The sequence below is a fragment of the Cryptomeria japonica genome, chromosome 9 (genome assembly GCF_030272615.1).
Source record: "Cryptomeria japonica chromosome 9, Sugi_1.0, whole genome shotgun sequence".
Classification (NCBI taxonomy): Eukaryota; Viridiplantae; Streptophyta; class Pinopsida; order Cupressales; family Cupressaceae; genus Cryptomeria; species Cryptomeria japonica.
The window spans coordinates 354,211,098-354,226,450 of record NC_081413.1 but is presented as its reverse complement, the minus strand read 5'-3'; the positions used below and the strand labels follow the sequence as shown (position 1 = coordinate 354,226,450).

Sequence of the window (15,353 nt, the reverse complement as noted above, 5' to 3'; positions counted from 1 at the left end):
AAGAACCTCTGAAATTCTGATTACATATCAAGTTCAAAGTTTGGTATCAATGAAAATAAGAAATCATAAATTGCGTCTACGACTAAAGCTCAAAACAGATTGTGGCCACTGGGTGGGTGGTGCTGAAGTAGTGGCAACATCCTCAACACTAACAGGTGCCTCTGCTGCATGATCAACCTCCTGCTCCTCCTCACGTGCTGCCACTTCCGCATCCCATTCCTCTCCTGCCCTCTCCAACTCACTCAGCTGCTCATTAGTAAGGAATGGATCCAAATCATTATCAACATCATCAGGAGAAGCAACCCATTCTGCTGCATATGGATCAATGTCATCCAAGTCAAGTGCTTCATGTGAATCTTGCCCTAGCACCTTCTTCTCATGTAATCGAATGTTGTACCGCACATAGACAAGATCATTCAAGCGTTGTTGAGTCAACCTATTGCGCTTTTTTGTGTGGATGTTCTCAAAAACACTCCAGTTGCGCTCACAACCAGAAGCACTACAAGGCTGTGATAATATGCGGATGGCAAGCTTTTGAAGATTAGGCGTTGTGGCACCATAATCTTCCCACCACAAATCTGCAAGGATACAAAATGTGATTTATAACTTGTAAAGATTTCAATAATCTTAAAGAGAGAAATAAATGGTAAAAATTAAACATATGTTTTTTTTACCTGGTCGTAAGGTGGCTCTCCTACGTTTGCAATCAGGTGAAGAACACAATTCCCCTAAGGCCTTCTTATAACTCTGCAACTCATCAAGTATCAGGTCTCGAAAGATCTCATCATCAACTAATCTCCGAATGCATGTGTCAAGGCCAATTCTAACCTCTGCATCTGCTCTGAAACGCGGAGAGTAAAAAAACTTGGGATTCAAGAAGTAGGCAGCAGCATGAATATGTTGGTGGAGTTGATGGTTCCACCTCCGATCAATTATGCGCCATATGGGTTCATACTTGGTCTTGTTTGACCCATACAAGTGTTGAATCGCCTCTTTGGCCTTATCCATGGCCTCATATAGATACCCCATGGAGTTATGATCCCCATCCACTATTCGTAGCACCCTCACCAACGGTTCCGACACCTAGATATAAAAAATCTAACAAAATCAGCAGATTGAAATATTAGAAAATTAAATAATAAATCATCAATTAAAGTTTCAAAACTTACATTGATGATCTCCTCCACTATCTTGGCAAAATTAGTATCAAAAATGGCAATCACAACCTTCTCTGCTTCAGGCTTTGTAGCATAAGGACTCCCCAACCATCTTTCACTCACGAACATCCGCTTCAGGTTGGGCAATGTAGCAAGTATGCTCTGCAAGGTGAGGAAATTGGTAGCAAAGCGTGTGATCCCCGACCGCACAAGATCCTTACCTTCAGTGTGCTCTCTCATAAGATTCAGGACCCATGTGTGATTGTAGATGTATTTGGTGATATTCCTTCCATCTTCAACCACTTTCTTTACCCAACTTAGTTTCCCTATGTCCTCAAGGAGCAAGTCAAGACAATGGGCAGCACAAGGGCTCCAAAATAATGTCGGATGTCTAGCCATTAGAAGTTTGCCGGCTGCCACATATGCAGCTGCATTATCAGTCACAACTTGGATGACATTCTGCACTCCCACATCCATCACCACCTCATCCAACATGTTGCACAAGGTCTCCGCATTCTTCACTTCATTGGAGGCATCAATTGATTTTAAAAATACTAACTGTCCTCCTGAAGCAACTAGAAAGTTGATGAGTGTCCTATTCCTACCATCTGTCCATCCATCAGAAAGAATGGTGCAGCCATTCTTTTCCCAAATAGTCCTTTGCTCTTCCACTAATGCATGAGTGTTTTGGACCTCATCCTGCAATAACGGTCCACTTACCTCGTAACGGCTTGGGGATTTGAACCCCTTACCTGCCACAGTCAACGCGGTGACCAATTGGTCCCAAGATGGACTAGAAATAGCATTGAACGGAACATCGTTGTAGATAAAAAATCTAGCACACGCCACCTTGGCTTGTTGGTGAGCCTCTTTATTCCATGCAGTGCCAAGCAATCCAGGTTGTGCACCAGGAGTGTTACGTGGAATAAAGAAGTTTTCCATGTTGCTGTCCAAAGTTCCCTTTGCTCGTATCCGTGGCCCAAGGGAAGAACCAGATGTCGCCACATCTGTATGTGACCCTATGGAACTCAAATCTGCCCTTGGGGCTGCCATTGCCTCTGCTGTTCTCTTTTTTGTTGCCTTCCTTTGATCATATGCTTCAAGCGTTGCTATTGCATCTCTCGTAGCCTCTTCAGTACATTCCGTACAGCTTGTGGTATCTCGGCATTGAATTTTTGCAAGGTGATATTTGAACCTATTAATGCCACCTTTTACAATTTTTTTGCAATGGTTGCAAAAAACATCTCGTTTTGGACCTGGTCTACCATGTTTCCAACAAGGGTCTCTCTTTTTGCCACCAACTTTAACTGTAGAAGCTGAATCCATTTTCTTTCAAAAAGATGTGGAAAAGAACCTAGCAAAAGAGAGACAACATTTAGAGATAAATAACATTGTTACCAAAAAAAATCACGAACATCCAAAAATTACAATGACTGTATAACTGTATTTTATTTACAGTCATCTATTAAATCTAAAATTAAAATTTTAATTGGTTGTGTATTTTTTAAGTTTTTAACTTCAAATTTAAATTTAAATGAAATACTTTAATACACATTGACATTACACAGTTGACAGTCATTTCAAATGACTATGAGTATGTATTACACAGTCATTTCACAATTGACTGTGTAATACACAGTCATTAATTACAATGTACATTAATGATTAATGTATTACACAGTCATCAGTCATTTGAAAATGAATATGTATTACACAGTCATTTCAAATGACCGTGTATTACACAGTCATCAGTCATTTGAAAATGACTGTGTATTACACAGTCATATCAGTGATTTGAAAATTTGAAATGACTGAAATGACTGTGTATTACACAGTCATTTGGAAATGACTGTGTATTACACAGTCATTTCAAATGACTGATGACTGTGTAATACACAGTCATTTGAAAATGACTGTGTATTACACAGTCATTTGAAATGACTGTGACTGTGTAATGATGACTGTGTAATACACAGTCATTTGAAAATTTGAAATGACTGTGTATTACACAGTCATTTGAAAATTGAAATGACTGTGACTGTGTAATGATGACTGTGTATTACACAGTCATTTGAAAATTGAAATGACTGTGACTGTGTAATACACAGTCATTTGAAAATTTGAAATGACTGTGTATTACACAGTCATTTGAAATGACTGTGACTGTGTATTACACAGTCATTTCAAATGACTAATGACTGTGTAATACACAGTCATTTGAAATGACTGTAATTACTAATGATTGTGTATTACACAGTCATTTGAAATGACTGTGACTGTGTAATACACAGTCATTTTCAAATGACTGTGACTATGTAATGATGACTGTCATTTGAAATGACTGTGTATTACACAGTCAAAATGACTGTGTATTACACAGTCATTTGAAATGACTGTGTATTCGAAATAAAACAATACAAAAAGATACCTGGTCGCGCGTGCAAATGCAAACAATACACAGTCATTTTGACTGTGTAATACACAGTCATTTCAAATGACTGTGTATTACACAGTCATTCGATTAAAATTTAAAATGACTGTGAATTCGAAATAAAACAATACAAAAAGATCACGAATAAACAAGTAAAAACCTGGTCGCGCGTGCAAATGCAAACCCTACTGGAAATCGCATGGCGTTTTTTGCCTTCCGGAGTCGCGCGAAATGGAATAAAGACTTAGGTTTTTTTTTTGCCTGCGACTTAAGTCGCATTTTTTTCGCGTTTTGTGCCGCGTTTTCGGGCGGGTTTTGGTGATTAACGGCGAGTATTTGTCAAAAAAATCACGGCGACTATATGAAAAAATTGCGCCGAGTATTTCCGCGATTAACTCACGCGCCATTCTGGATCGCGATTACTCGCGAGTTTTTTAATGGCTCGCCGAGTTTTGCAAGCCTGACTGAAAGTACAATTTCTACTAATAATCATTGCAAACAAATGGCATATTATGAAAGTAAACAAAAAATTATGCACTCTCAAAAAAAACGGCACCTGAAAAGGAGTCCATATGAGCCCAAATGAAGCCTCCAAAGTTGTAAAAATCGGGATTTCATGATTTGCAAAAAACTTGTATCCGAAAAATAGAAAACTCTTGCACCACTGTACAGATCACGAAATTCTACCCCAAAACAAAAAACATTGCTCGAAAAAAGGAGTCCGGATGAGTGAGATATCACTATTTGAAAATTGTCTGCAAAATTATAATTTCTAGAAAATTTTCGTCGCAGCTTCAAACTTCAAATGCCTCTATATTTGGCCTCCGAAGTCCAATTTGGATAAAACAAAAGGCAAAACTGACTTTCTTGGACCTCCTCAATCCAATGGTGACCTCAGATTTGACCTAACAAGCTCCAATAAAAACCTACAATAGAAAGCTCCAAAATGCAAACCCCAAATTACTCTCAATTGGCAAACCAATGGCACTCTAATGGCTCTGATACCATGTGAGATTTTGCCAAGATCTAGAGGCAATGGAAAGCACAAATAAGAGAGACAAAATAGATGATAGAAATAAACTGTATTCTATCAAGAGAAAATACTGATCAACTGGATCATCAATCGTTACATACAATGAATATGAGCCTGCTTATATAGGCAAGGCTATATGGATATGTGAGCACACAAACATGACATGTGGCTCAATAAGAAACAAGGGTAGGTAGGAAATAGGTGTGGCTAGGTAGGAGAAACAATATAATATTCCACATGAGGTGGAACGTAACAACAAGATAAGATCAACACCATAAAAAGTGGAAATTCTCCTACACACTATCCCAATGTGGCACAAACAGCCAAGTGTCTCATACCCAAACTACTATGAAATGCATTTCCTAAGTAAACTTAAGTAAGGTGTAATAATATCCATGATGAATAATTATTTACACCAACACAACCCTATCCAAATATTTAGAGAAAACAATCCGCCCAGAGACTCTCGCATATGGAACTTAATATTGGAATGCAGAAATATTATCACAGATAAACTCACATGGAACCTAGGGTCAGGGGAAGATGCCTTGTTTTGGTCAGATTCTTGGGGAGGGTATAAAGTGATCGAGAAAATCCATGATTTTGGGCCTACAAGAACACTCCTAGAATCAAACAAAGGGAAATTGATTGGGAACTACATTTCTCCCTCAGAGGATGGAATGGGGTGGAAATGGATAGTCAGAGAAAATGAGGATATCCCTGTAAGGGATAAAGATAAACTCATGGCAATCCTAAAAGATAGAAACATTTCCTTTAGTCTAGGCAAGGATAGGCTTGTGTGGGATGGCTCCAAGAATGGAGAATACAACTCCAAGGATGGGTATAATCACATCACTAAAGCTCAACTTAGACCCAAGATGGAGCTGCCTCTGAAAATCTGCTGGGACAGATACTGCCTACCCAAGGCTGGAGTCTTCACATGGCTTGCTCTCCAGAATAAGCTCTTGACTGCTGAAAATTTTAGAAGGATGGGGTATGAGGGACCCAGTAGATGCCCTCTATGTGAAAAGGATGAAGAGGACACAAATCACCTCCTCTTTAATTGCAACTATGCAAACAAATGTTGGATGTGGTTTACCCAGAAACTAGGGTGGTCCTCTGCCTTTCCTCAAACTATTTTAAGAATGCTCAAAGCCTGGCCCATCCTAAGAAGAGGTTGTCTATTTGAAGGCTTATGGATATCTCTTCCATCTACCATAATTTGGGAATTATGGAAGGAAAGGAATAGACGTCTTTTCAAAGATGAAAAATTAGAAGTGAAACGGGTAATCAATAAAATTGAGGCTGCTATGATCAAAAAAATCAACAGTATGATCAACTTCGGTCTAAAGAAGAATGCCACAGTAACTTATTGGGATGAGAAGATGAAGGGGAAATGGAAAGGACTATCTATCCCACCCTATATTGGGGATGGTCCTGAAGTAAATCTAAGGAAAAGAGCTGAATGTAAGTGGCAACCTCCAGGTGAGGGAAGGCTCAAGCTAAACTTTGATGGGGCCTCCAGAGGCAACCCAGGGGTGGCAAGGATAGGATGCTCTATCCATAACTAGGAAGGGAAGGAAATTGTCCTCAGGGCTTACCCATAGGTAATAAGACTAATAATTGGGCCAAATTGGTTGCCCTGCTGGAAGGCCTTAATATTTGCAAAAAGATGGGAGTGAAGAAATTGGAAATTGAAGGGGACTCGGCAATTATTATCAACGCTCTAAGAAAAGGTAGTATGCCCAATTGGAGACTCAACTCACTAATGACATGGGCCATTGATTTATGCACAGGTTTCGAGTGATTTACGATCAACCACATCTATAGGGAAGGCAACAAAAGGGCTGATGAGTTAGCTAACTTGGGAGCCGATGGCATTCATCTTCCCTAAAGCTCTATCTTACGCCCTCATCCAATGTTTTATATAAAATGCCATATTATGGTTTTATAGCTTCTTCTCATTAAAAGTTAGATATCATAACATCGACATCGGAATCCTAAAAATTATCGCTCAAACCAAGGCCATCGGATATACATACTAATCCGTCACCGAATCGCCCAGTCTGGCCGAAATGACTCTATCGAAAAAGCTTACCATTATCCTATCGATAAAGTGACTTATCGAACAAATCTTGGCCGCGATGAACTTCCAAAAGGATTCACCGAAAACATTAGTTCCATCGACATAAAATACATCGAGGAAATCAAGAGTGGTCCCACCGATGAAATAAAGAGTTTCGATGAAACCACAGTATCGATGAGACATGTGAACAGCTCGCCGAGGGAAGGAGTCTGGCCGAAAGAGTGATATCGAAGGAACAAATGGATATTTTATCGACGAAGCTATTTCGAGGAAGAGAGCGTATCGAAGAGGCACAAAAGATGTTGACCAAAGATAGCTTTCTCATCGATAAGACTTTTCAAGAAAAGGAAGGTGTCGTAGAGGTGCAAAAGTTATTGGCCGACGAGCACAGTTCCATCGAAAATCGAAAAGTCGAAGGAGGATATTTTTCTTTCGTCGACATAAAAAATTTCATCAATGACCTGACCGATAAAACGGTTGCAAAACACAGCGATGAAAGGATTCCCGTCGAAAATGGGTTTCGATGAGCCAATGGAGGATTACATTGACATAAACACGTGAGGTAGAGCCTTTCGATGAAACTGTAGAGATCGATGAAGCCTCAAAGCTCCTTAACGATGACGGTAGTTTCATCGAAACTAAGGAGACATCGATGAAACATGACATTTCGAGGGAAGATAAAGTTAAGCCATCGAAGTTCATGATTCCATCGAAAAAGGGTGTGGCCATAAAATTGATGAGCATCGATGGACGATATGTAGTGCTAGATGAATGATTACTTTCTGCCGCGAGGATCAATACAAATCTTCTGTGACCGAATAAAACTTGGATCAATAGCCTATGTTTCTGTTTATAATGCCAAAATAATTACAGAGTGGTCCCACCGATGAAATAAATAGTTTCGATGAAACCACAATATCGATGAGACATGTGTACAGCTCGACGAGGGAAGGAGTCTAGCCGAAAGAGTGATATCGAAGGAACCAATGGATATTTTATCGACGAAGCTATTTCGAGGAAGAGAGCATATCGAATAGGCACAAAAGATGTTGACCAAAGATAGCTTTATCATCAATAAGACTTTTCGAGAAAAGGAAGGTGTCGTAGAGGTGCAAAAGTTATTGGTCGACGAGCACAGTTCCATCAAAAATCGAAAAGTCAAAGGAGGATATTTTTCTTTCGTTGACATAAAAAATTTCATCAATGACCTGACCGATAAAACGGTTGCAAAACACGGCAATGAAAGGATTCCCGCCGAAAACGGGGTTTTAATGAGCCGATGGAGGATTACATCGACATAAACACGTGAGGTAGAGCCTTTCAATGAAAGTGTAGAGATCGATGAAGCCTCCAAGCCCCTTAATGATGATGGTAGTTTCATCGAAAATAAGGAGACATCAATGAAACATGACATTTCGAGGGAAGATAAAGTTAAGCCACCGAAGCTCATGATTCCATCGAAAAAGGGTGCGGCCATAAAATTGATGAGCATCGATGGACAATATGTAGTGCTGCTAGACGAATGATTATTTTCTGCCGCGAGGATCAATACAAATCTTTCTGTAACCGAATGAAACTTGGTCTATGAATCATAGCTAAAATTATATAATTCTCCTAGTCCTGGGATAAATCTTTGGAATTATGTGACCTGACTGGAGCATTTTCTGATTATCATCATGACATCCGCTATAAGATGGCAGTCCATTTCAATGTTGTTGGTTGAAAATTTTGTACACTTGGCGAAATATACAAATTTGTGGTTTCAACCACAGCACACGAGTCAAAACTCTCCTAATTAAGGGAAGGCTCCCCCTATCTAACTAAAACTGAAATAAAAACAGGATGGGACAGCAGTCTTCTTTCTTTCTTCAAGAAAGACAATATCCTTTTCTCTTCACAGAAAAGGATAGCGATTGAATATGAATAGCAGTAACCACTTTCAAGTAAAATGAGAGAAAGGAAATGAAGTTTCCTGAAAGCGCAAAGACTTTTGTCACTTCCTTCGGGACGGGACAGCTATATCAAGCTCAAAGAATTGACTATTAGAAGTCCTATCTACCCTTTGCTATACTAAATTTTACAACGAATAAAAGACAACAGCTCAAAGACTGGACTAATTTATTCTTTCAACACAAAGACGAGAACTAATGCAAGCTCAAAGACTTGCTGCTATTTCTCATCAAACAATAATTTTCCCTCAAGAATAGACACAAGCTCAAAGACTTGCTGCTCCTTCTAGAGATTTCCTATTTTAATTAATCTTCTCTACTTGCAGCTCAAAGACTTCAAATCAGATTGGACTAAGCTCCTTTAGAAACACTTTGCATAGAATAAATAAAAAGAGTCAAACTCAAACTTGTTGCTCAAAGACTCAAAACTTGAGTAATCCTTCTTTATTATTCTTCAAAACTTTCAATTCACATACATAAGCTCAAAGACTTCTTGTTGTAAATTTGGTAGAGTTTTTGCTTGCTTTCCCAAAAGATAAAGATTACAAAGGACCCTCTCTTCTATTTATAGGAGAGGAGCCTTGAGAAAAAGGTGGGAGGATCCTAACTAACTTGAGAAATTCCCTCAACCACCAAGACCTATTCAACAACTAATTATGACTTTATTAACTAACTAAGACTTATTCCAACTACAGTCCTAATCGGACACAACTTGTAGTTGCCTTACAAGTAATTACAAAAGTGCAAGTAAGGAGTTAACTTGCAATTACAAAAATGCAAGTGATGACAACTTGCAATTACAAAAACGTTTTTACTAGTAAACTTGCCGAAAGGGAAACTACAATTATGAAATTACAATTTTAAAATTTTACAACAAGTGTTAAAAACACTTAAGTTGCACCTCTTGAAGATATGAACAATTCGAACTTCTGAATAACTTTCTGCAATTCATCAGGATCTGGTTCATGAGTGTTCATAGCCACCACCCTAGTCTTTACGATAACATCATGGCATTGGCATAGCATGGAGTTGCCCTTTTCCAATGCGGACCGGATTTCCTGCAACTCAGTTTGATACTTAATCAATATTTGAATGGAAGCGACTAAGAATTGCTAACTTCTCATGAATCTTGAGTTGCAGATCTGCAAGAACTTCTTCCTCGAGCAGCCACTCATCATTCTGATTTAAAATGTCGCAAGATGCCTTTTTACAATGGGAGGTAACATCTTGAAAGACTGCTTCACGCAACTTTAAGGTCTCATCAATTTCTTCAATGAGTGACTTGAGAACAAGAGATTTGTTCTCCAGAAGTTCTTCATATTCAATGTACATGACTCTGGAAGGAATTACGTCATGCACCTAAAGAATGCCCAACTGATGTTGAGGCATCTTTCACCAAGAAACTAAATTTCTCTCAACCTTCTCCAAATTTAGTTTGAAAGCACCCAAGATTTGATTCAACTTATCTTCAATGGTTTCCAATTTACCCATTGTTTCAAATACTTGTCTTATGACTTGTGAACATAAGTCATGCAATTGATCAACCCAGGTGTCTAAGGCTTGAACCTTTTGGGCGGCTCTCTCGATACCTTGGATTGGTTCACCGGCCTTGGAAGAAACAGGCACTTGGCCTTCTCCATTTGAAGGTAGAGTAATACATTGGATGGCTGCCATGAGTCTTTGATTCTCTACTTCCAATTGATCTTTCTTGGTCAAAACCTCATCATACCGTTGTACCAATGTAGCCACTATTTGTTGAGCATCATGTTTGACAACCTCATGAGTCTGCTTAACCAGTTGCACTTTGGTGATCCGATAATCAGCTGCTTGCATTTCTTCAACTAGTTTATCTGATATTGGTTCAGAGATTTCTGCCACTCTCATCCGATTTTCATCAACGATCACCCTCAAAACTGTCTTTGCCCTCTTAATAGCTTTAGGTTTTGATTGTTTCAACTGTTGGTAGTCAAAGGCATCAGGTTAGATCACCTACTTCTTCCTCTTTGTAGTGAAAGAACTGAGCCATGGAGGTAAAGCCATTAACTCTGATTCTGGGATAGAGGGAGAAGCAGTTTCCGTTTGAACAACTGTGGTGATCTTGGGAGAAGTGTCCGTCTGGATAGCCACCATAGTCTGCTAAGTGACGACAAGATGTCATGAAGATGTCATGAACTCATCAAAACAGATCATAGAAGTATCAATATCAGACACAGGTACATATGAAGGATCATCTGAAAAGATATTCAACAAATTTTCCTAAGAACGACCTTGAGATGGTTCTGCTGCTGAAAGTGGAAGGACGTTCTGCGGAGATTCTGAAACTGAAGGGGCAGATTGAGAGCTCACATCTATCACAGGAGGAAACATGGGTACCTCAATAGGAAGTGAAGAAAGAGAATTATGTGGGGACTCTGTAGAAAGCGATTGAGGAGCATTATCAGATTGAGTTTCTTCCTCTGAAGCTTCAGGATCAATCACATGAATTTCCAACTGTGGCTTCTCCTTGCCTTGAACTGTTATTTCCTGAGGAGGAAGCATCGTTGCACGGCTGACTCACAATTTAATCCTCATACTAGAAGAGGATGCACCTTCTTTATTGTCTAGTTGAATTTCAGACTTCCGCCCAAGAGGACCTGTAGAATCATCTTCTTTCCCAACCTTAATCTTAATGAGCTTGACACCATTGTTATTAAGCCAGTTATTGGTATTGGCAAGAACTGACTGAAATCTATCCAAGATAGAAGTGCCTTCCTTATGGGACCAGTGGATAGAAGGAAGTGGAGCCTCATCAACATTCTGATTGACAAACTCAAGATCAAGAATGTTGCCATCATCAATCATCCCTTGTGGCATGTTCACAAGGTTTAGATCCACAACCTGTTCTGTAGTGAGTCGGCAGTAATCCATCTTGCGAATCTCCTTTTCGGTACGGAGATCAACCCAGATATCTTCTATCCGATGTACATGGATGAAGGTCTTCTTGATCTTCTCCTTCATGCCTCGGTAATCAAAATCAGTTCTAGGTTTGAATCTTTTGAGTCTAATTTCCTGCAACTCGGTCTCCATAGCCCTGGCCTTGATTGAAGTCATTAGAGAATATTGACCAATCTTCAATGGGTTGTTGGAAGAAATACCCATGCCAACCTTGTGCTTAACTGATTGATGTGTATGCACAGCCATGATCTGCCTTCCCAATTCCATGAGAATAATCTTATTGGTTGGGTATCGTGGGAGCATGTAAGGCTGCCCGCCATAGCATCCAACTCTCATGTAGGTAAAAGTTTGAAACTGGAGAAACAAACAACCATATTCTTCCACCCTTTCCCATGCTTCATCTGAGACTCTTTTGTTCTTCAAGTTCTTGTTAAATTGACACAAGTAATGACCAAAGAAAGCGTCCTGAACCCTTCTAAAATGAGACCTACTTGATCTTAGAGGCAACTGATCATAGTATTCCCAAACCGGTACAAGCATGCGGTCACCCTTGGTGGAAAGACCTGGGAAATGTCTAAGTGACGCAGCAATATACACGAGATATGAATTCATGTAGAAGGTGAAAGTAGTAGAGACGACTGCAAGTTTTTCACACAAAGCATCACTGATGATCTCACCCCAACAGATGTGCTGAGACTGCCTTATTAACATAATAAATTGGTACATCCAAGGTTCAAAAACATTGGAATGTTCCAATCCCATCATACGACTCAGAAGAGTAATAGTATCATCGATCTCATTCTTGAAATCGGATCGATATAACTTTGCCCATCTGGTAAGCGCAGTGCGAGGTTCATGAATCCACTTGTTGATATGAGGCTTACAGTCTTTCTCCCTTTTGGCAAAGTATTCAGCTGCACTTTACTTGGAGATCTCTATATAAATGGTTTCAGAAGGTATTTTGAAAACCCTCTCTATAGCTTCTGCATCCAGGCGAATGATCACTTCTCCATCATCATTTTTAATAACTCGTCTCTCTTTATCAAAATGATGGGCACATGCTAGAACAAATTCCGGTTCTAGGGCAGCAACTGGAAAGGATGCGGCATGATGGATATGGCTGTCCAGCAACCGTTGCATATCCCCCTCCTTCGGATCTTCAATCCTTTGTATGAATTCGAACATGTCAACATGCCCTATCTCAGTATCCTTGATATGATCAAGGGAGGAGGAAACCTGTGACTGCGGAACTCCATTTTGGTATTTATCATACCTGTATTTCATCTTTTTTGGAGTGGGAGATGATGGTACATCTGTCATCTAGAAACAACTGGGAATGCTGCAATGTAAATCCAAGAGTATCAAGGCAACATCAAAGTCAGTACCTTTAGACATTTTCACTCCTCCAAATGGGAAAGTTCAACTTTCGTACTTTGGCTTTGTGAGAGGAAATATAAGAGGTGGAAAAATAAGCTTTTGACTTATTTCGGGTTTTGAAACATGTTTTGCAAGTACACAAGAGGGAAGTACAAACGTGTAATCGGGTTTCCAAATTCCAAATGCAATTATACTTGCAAAACACGAAGCATGAATAAATGGAAGGAGAATGAATTTTCAGTTTGGAAGTTGGGAAGAACACATTTGCAATTGGTTTTCTAAATCCAAATGCAAACTTATTTACAAACTGAAAATCGAAGGAATGGATGAAAAAATAGTATTTAGGCAAGTAGGAAATGGCGAGGATGATAAGTACGGATGAGGGAATTGGAAACGGATAGGTAAAAATGAATTTCAAGAATATCACTCGGAACTTTATCATGCCAAAATGGAAAGAACTTTCAACTTGCAATCCGGATTTCAAAACCCAAAATTGGGAAGAACTTGGATTTTTTCGTCATTGAAACTTGATTTTTGGACTAAAGAAGGTTAAGTCTTTGTCCAAAAAGGGAAGAACACATCTTGAGGTAGAACTTTTCACACTTGCAAATTTCTTTGCAAATTGGGAAGATTGCAAATTGGGAAGAGCACATCTTTCTTATTTTGAAACTTGATTTTTTTTGGACCAAAGAAGGTTAAGTCTTTGTTCAAAAAGGGGAAGAACACAAATTTTCCTCTTACTTGCAATCGGGTTTCTAAAACCCGAATGCAAGTAAAGAAGGAGAATTACAAAGGGGAAGAACAACTTTACTTTACAAATTTCTTTGTAAAATGGGGAATTTCCTCTCATAAACCCATTATGAACATGAACAAAACTAAAACTAAACAAGAAAATGCAAGGAAAGAAATAAGAAAGAAATACAAAAATAAAAATTACCTTGCAAGGTTGAGAAGAAATCCAAACTTGGAGAATCAACCCAACATTGAAGATGATGCCCTTTAAATAGAATTTACACAATGGGAAAAACTTAGCCACGCATTGTGACAAAAGCAAAACCGATTTGCTATTAAAATGCCATGTAAAAATGCCAAGGAAGTAGTTCGAAACTGATTTCATTCATCATTAAATACAAGACAAAGCAAAAACGATTTAGGATTGAAAGCATACCTTATAGGCTAAGAATGCATTTTTGGCAAAAAACGTGACTGGTTTTTAGGGCCTTTTTGCAAATCCGAAACCAAAAATGTGCATAAAATGGTTTGATAAATGCTTAGAATCCAACGCATTTATGGTTGAGTTAAAAACGCCTTAGAAATAGATGGATTGAAACCCCCAAACCATGGCAAATCGCATAAATGCGTGATTCAGAAAAAACGCTTTGAAGAAGACAAATGGCGAAAAAATGGTTTAATGAATGCGTGGAAAATAGGTTTGAATCCTTCAAAGTTGCAGCAAATCCACACTTGGAAGGAATCCCTACATTTCCTTCAAAAAATTCGAACCCAAATCAGCTTGCAATGGCATGGAAGAATTTCGGGTTTTGGAAACAAAACATCATATTTTTGCCTCTAAGGCAAATTTCGGGTTTTAGAAAAGAAATTACAAGTTAAATTACTTGTAATAGGGAAATAGAATTCCCTTTACAAGTGATTTCACTTAAAACATGTAAAGGGGTTTTAAAATCTCATTTACAAGTTTTATTTTAACATTATAAAAATAACTTTAAGTTACAAAGACATGTAAAGGGGTTTTAAAATCCCATTTACAAGTTTTATTTTAACTTAAAGTCAAACTACTGGTAATGGGGGTTTTAAAACCCTCATTACAAGTTTTATAAAAACTTGCAGTTGGAGAAAAAATTCCCCTACAAGCCAAAAAGCTTCAAGGGGGTTTTGAAAAACAAATTACCAGTTACTGGTAATTATCGAAAAATTCCCCTACATTGAAGCAAAAACATAGCAAACAGACTCGAAACGCGACGAAATTCGAAACGCAGCTTGGGGATGGATCAACAATCGATCCAGTCCAAGGATGGGGCGAATTTCTGCCTCGAGAAGCATGCCATAGAGTAAAAATTTTCATTTTTTAACAAAAATTTCTATATGATAGTCCAATTTTTGAAATCAAAAATTGAGGACAACAAATGTGTCGCTTGATTTCGGACTAACAAATGTTGACATGGTAATTCAGGATGTTTGCATACTTTGGGTTGGCTGGTCGTTTTGCAGGGCAAGGATACCAAGAGGGAATGATAGTATCTTTCAAGCCTCAACCCAGGATCTATATCTAAGAGAAAATATAAAGCTTCCAGAACTTTCATAAAATCCAAAGCATTTGTATAATTTTCACGTTTATATTTCAATGGCAATATGGCCAAGCAATGTA

General features: G+C 38.7%; 2 protein-coding genes across 4 annotated transcripts in view; both read right to left on the bottom strand.

The window, feature by feature from the left end:
• Positions 1–15,353, bottom strand: part of LOC131029696 (protein SEEDLING PLASTID DEVELOPMENT 1) — a 287,280-nt gene that overhangs the window by 182,901 nt on the left and 89,026 nt on the right. The window lies entirely within an intron of this gene.
• Positions 532–2,577, bottom strand: LOC131858049 (uncharacterized). Its single transcript, XM_059210922.1, has 2 exons — positions 1,170–2,577; positions 532–1,083 (listed from the first exon to the last, which is right to left on the bottom strand). Exons 1-2 carry the CDS (start codon positions 2,481–2,483, stop codon positions 628–630), a joined length of 1,770 nt encoding a protein of 589 aa, XP_059066905.1. The 5' UTR covers positions 2,484–2,577; the 3' UTR covers positions 532–627.

What these genes read in the sequence shown, in the direction of transcription:
- LOC131858049 (XM_059210922.1), bottom strand. Translation starts at nt 2,483, where the DNA reads ATGGATTCAGCTTCTACAGTTAAAGTTGGTGGCAAAAAGAGAGACCCT. An exon ending in TAGTGGAGGAGATCATCAAT is followed by an intron (nt 1,084 to 1,169) that starts GTAAGTTTTGAA and finishes TTTTATATCTAG; the next exon opens with GTGTCGGAACCGTTGGTGAG.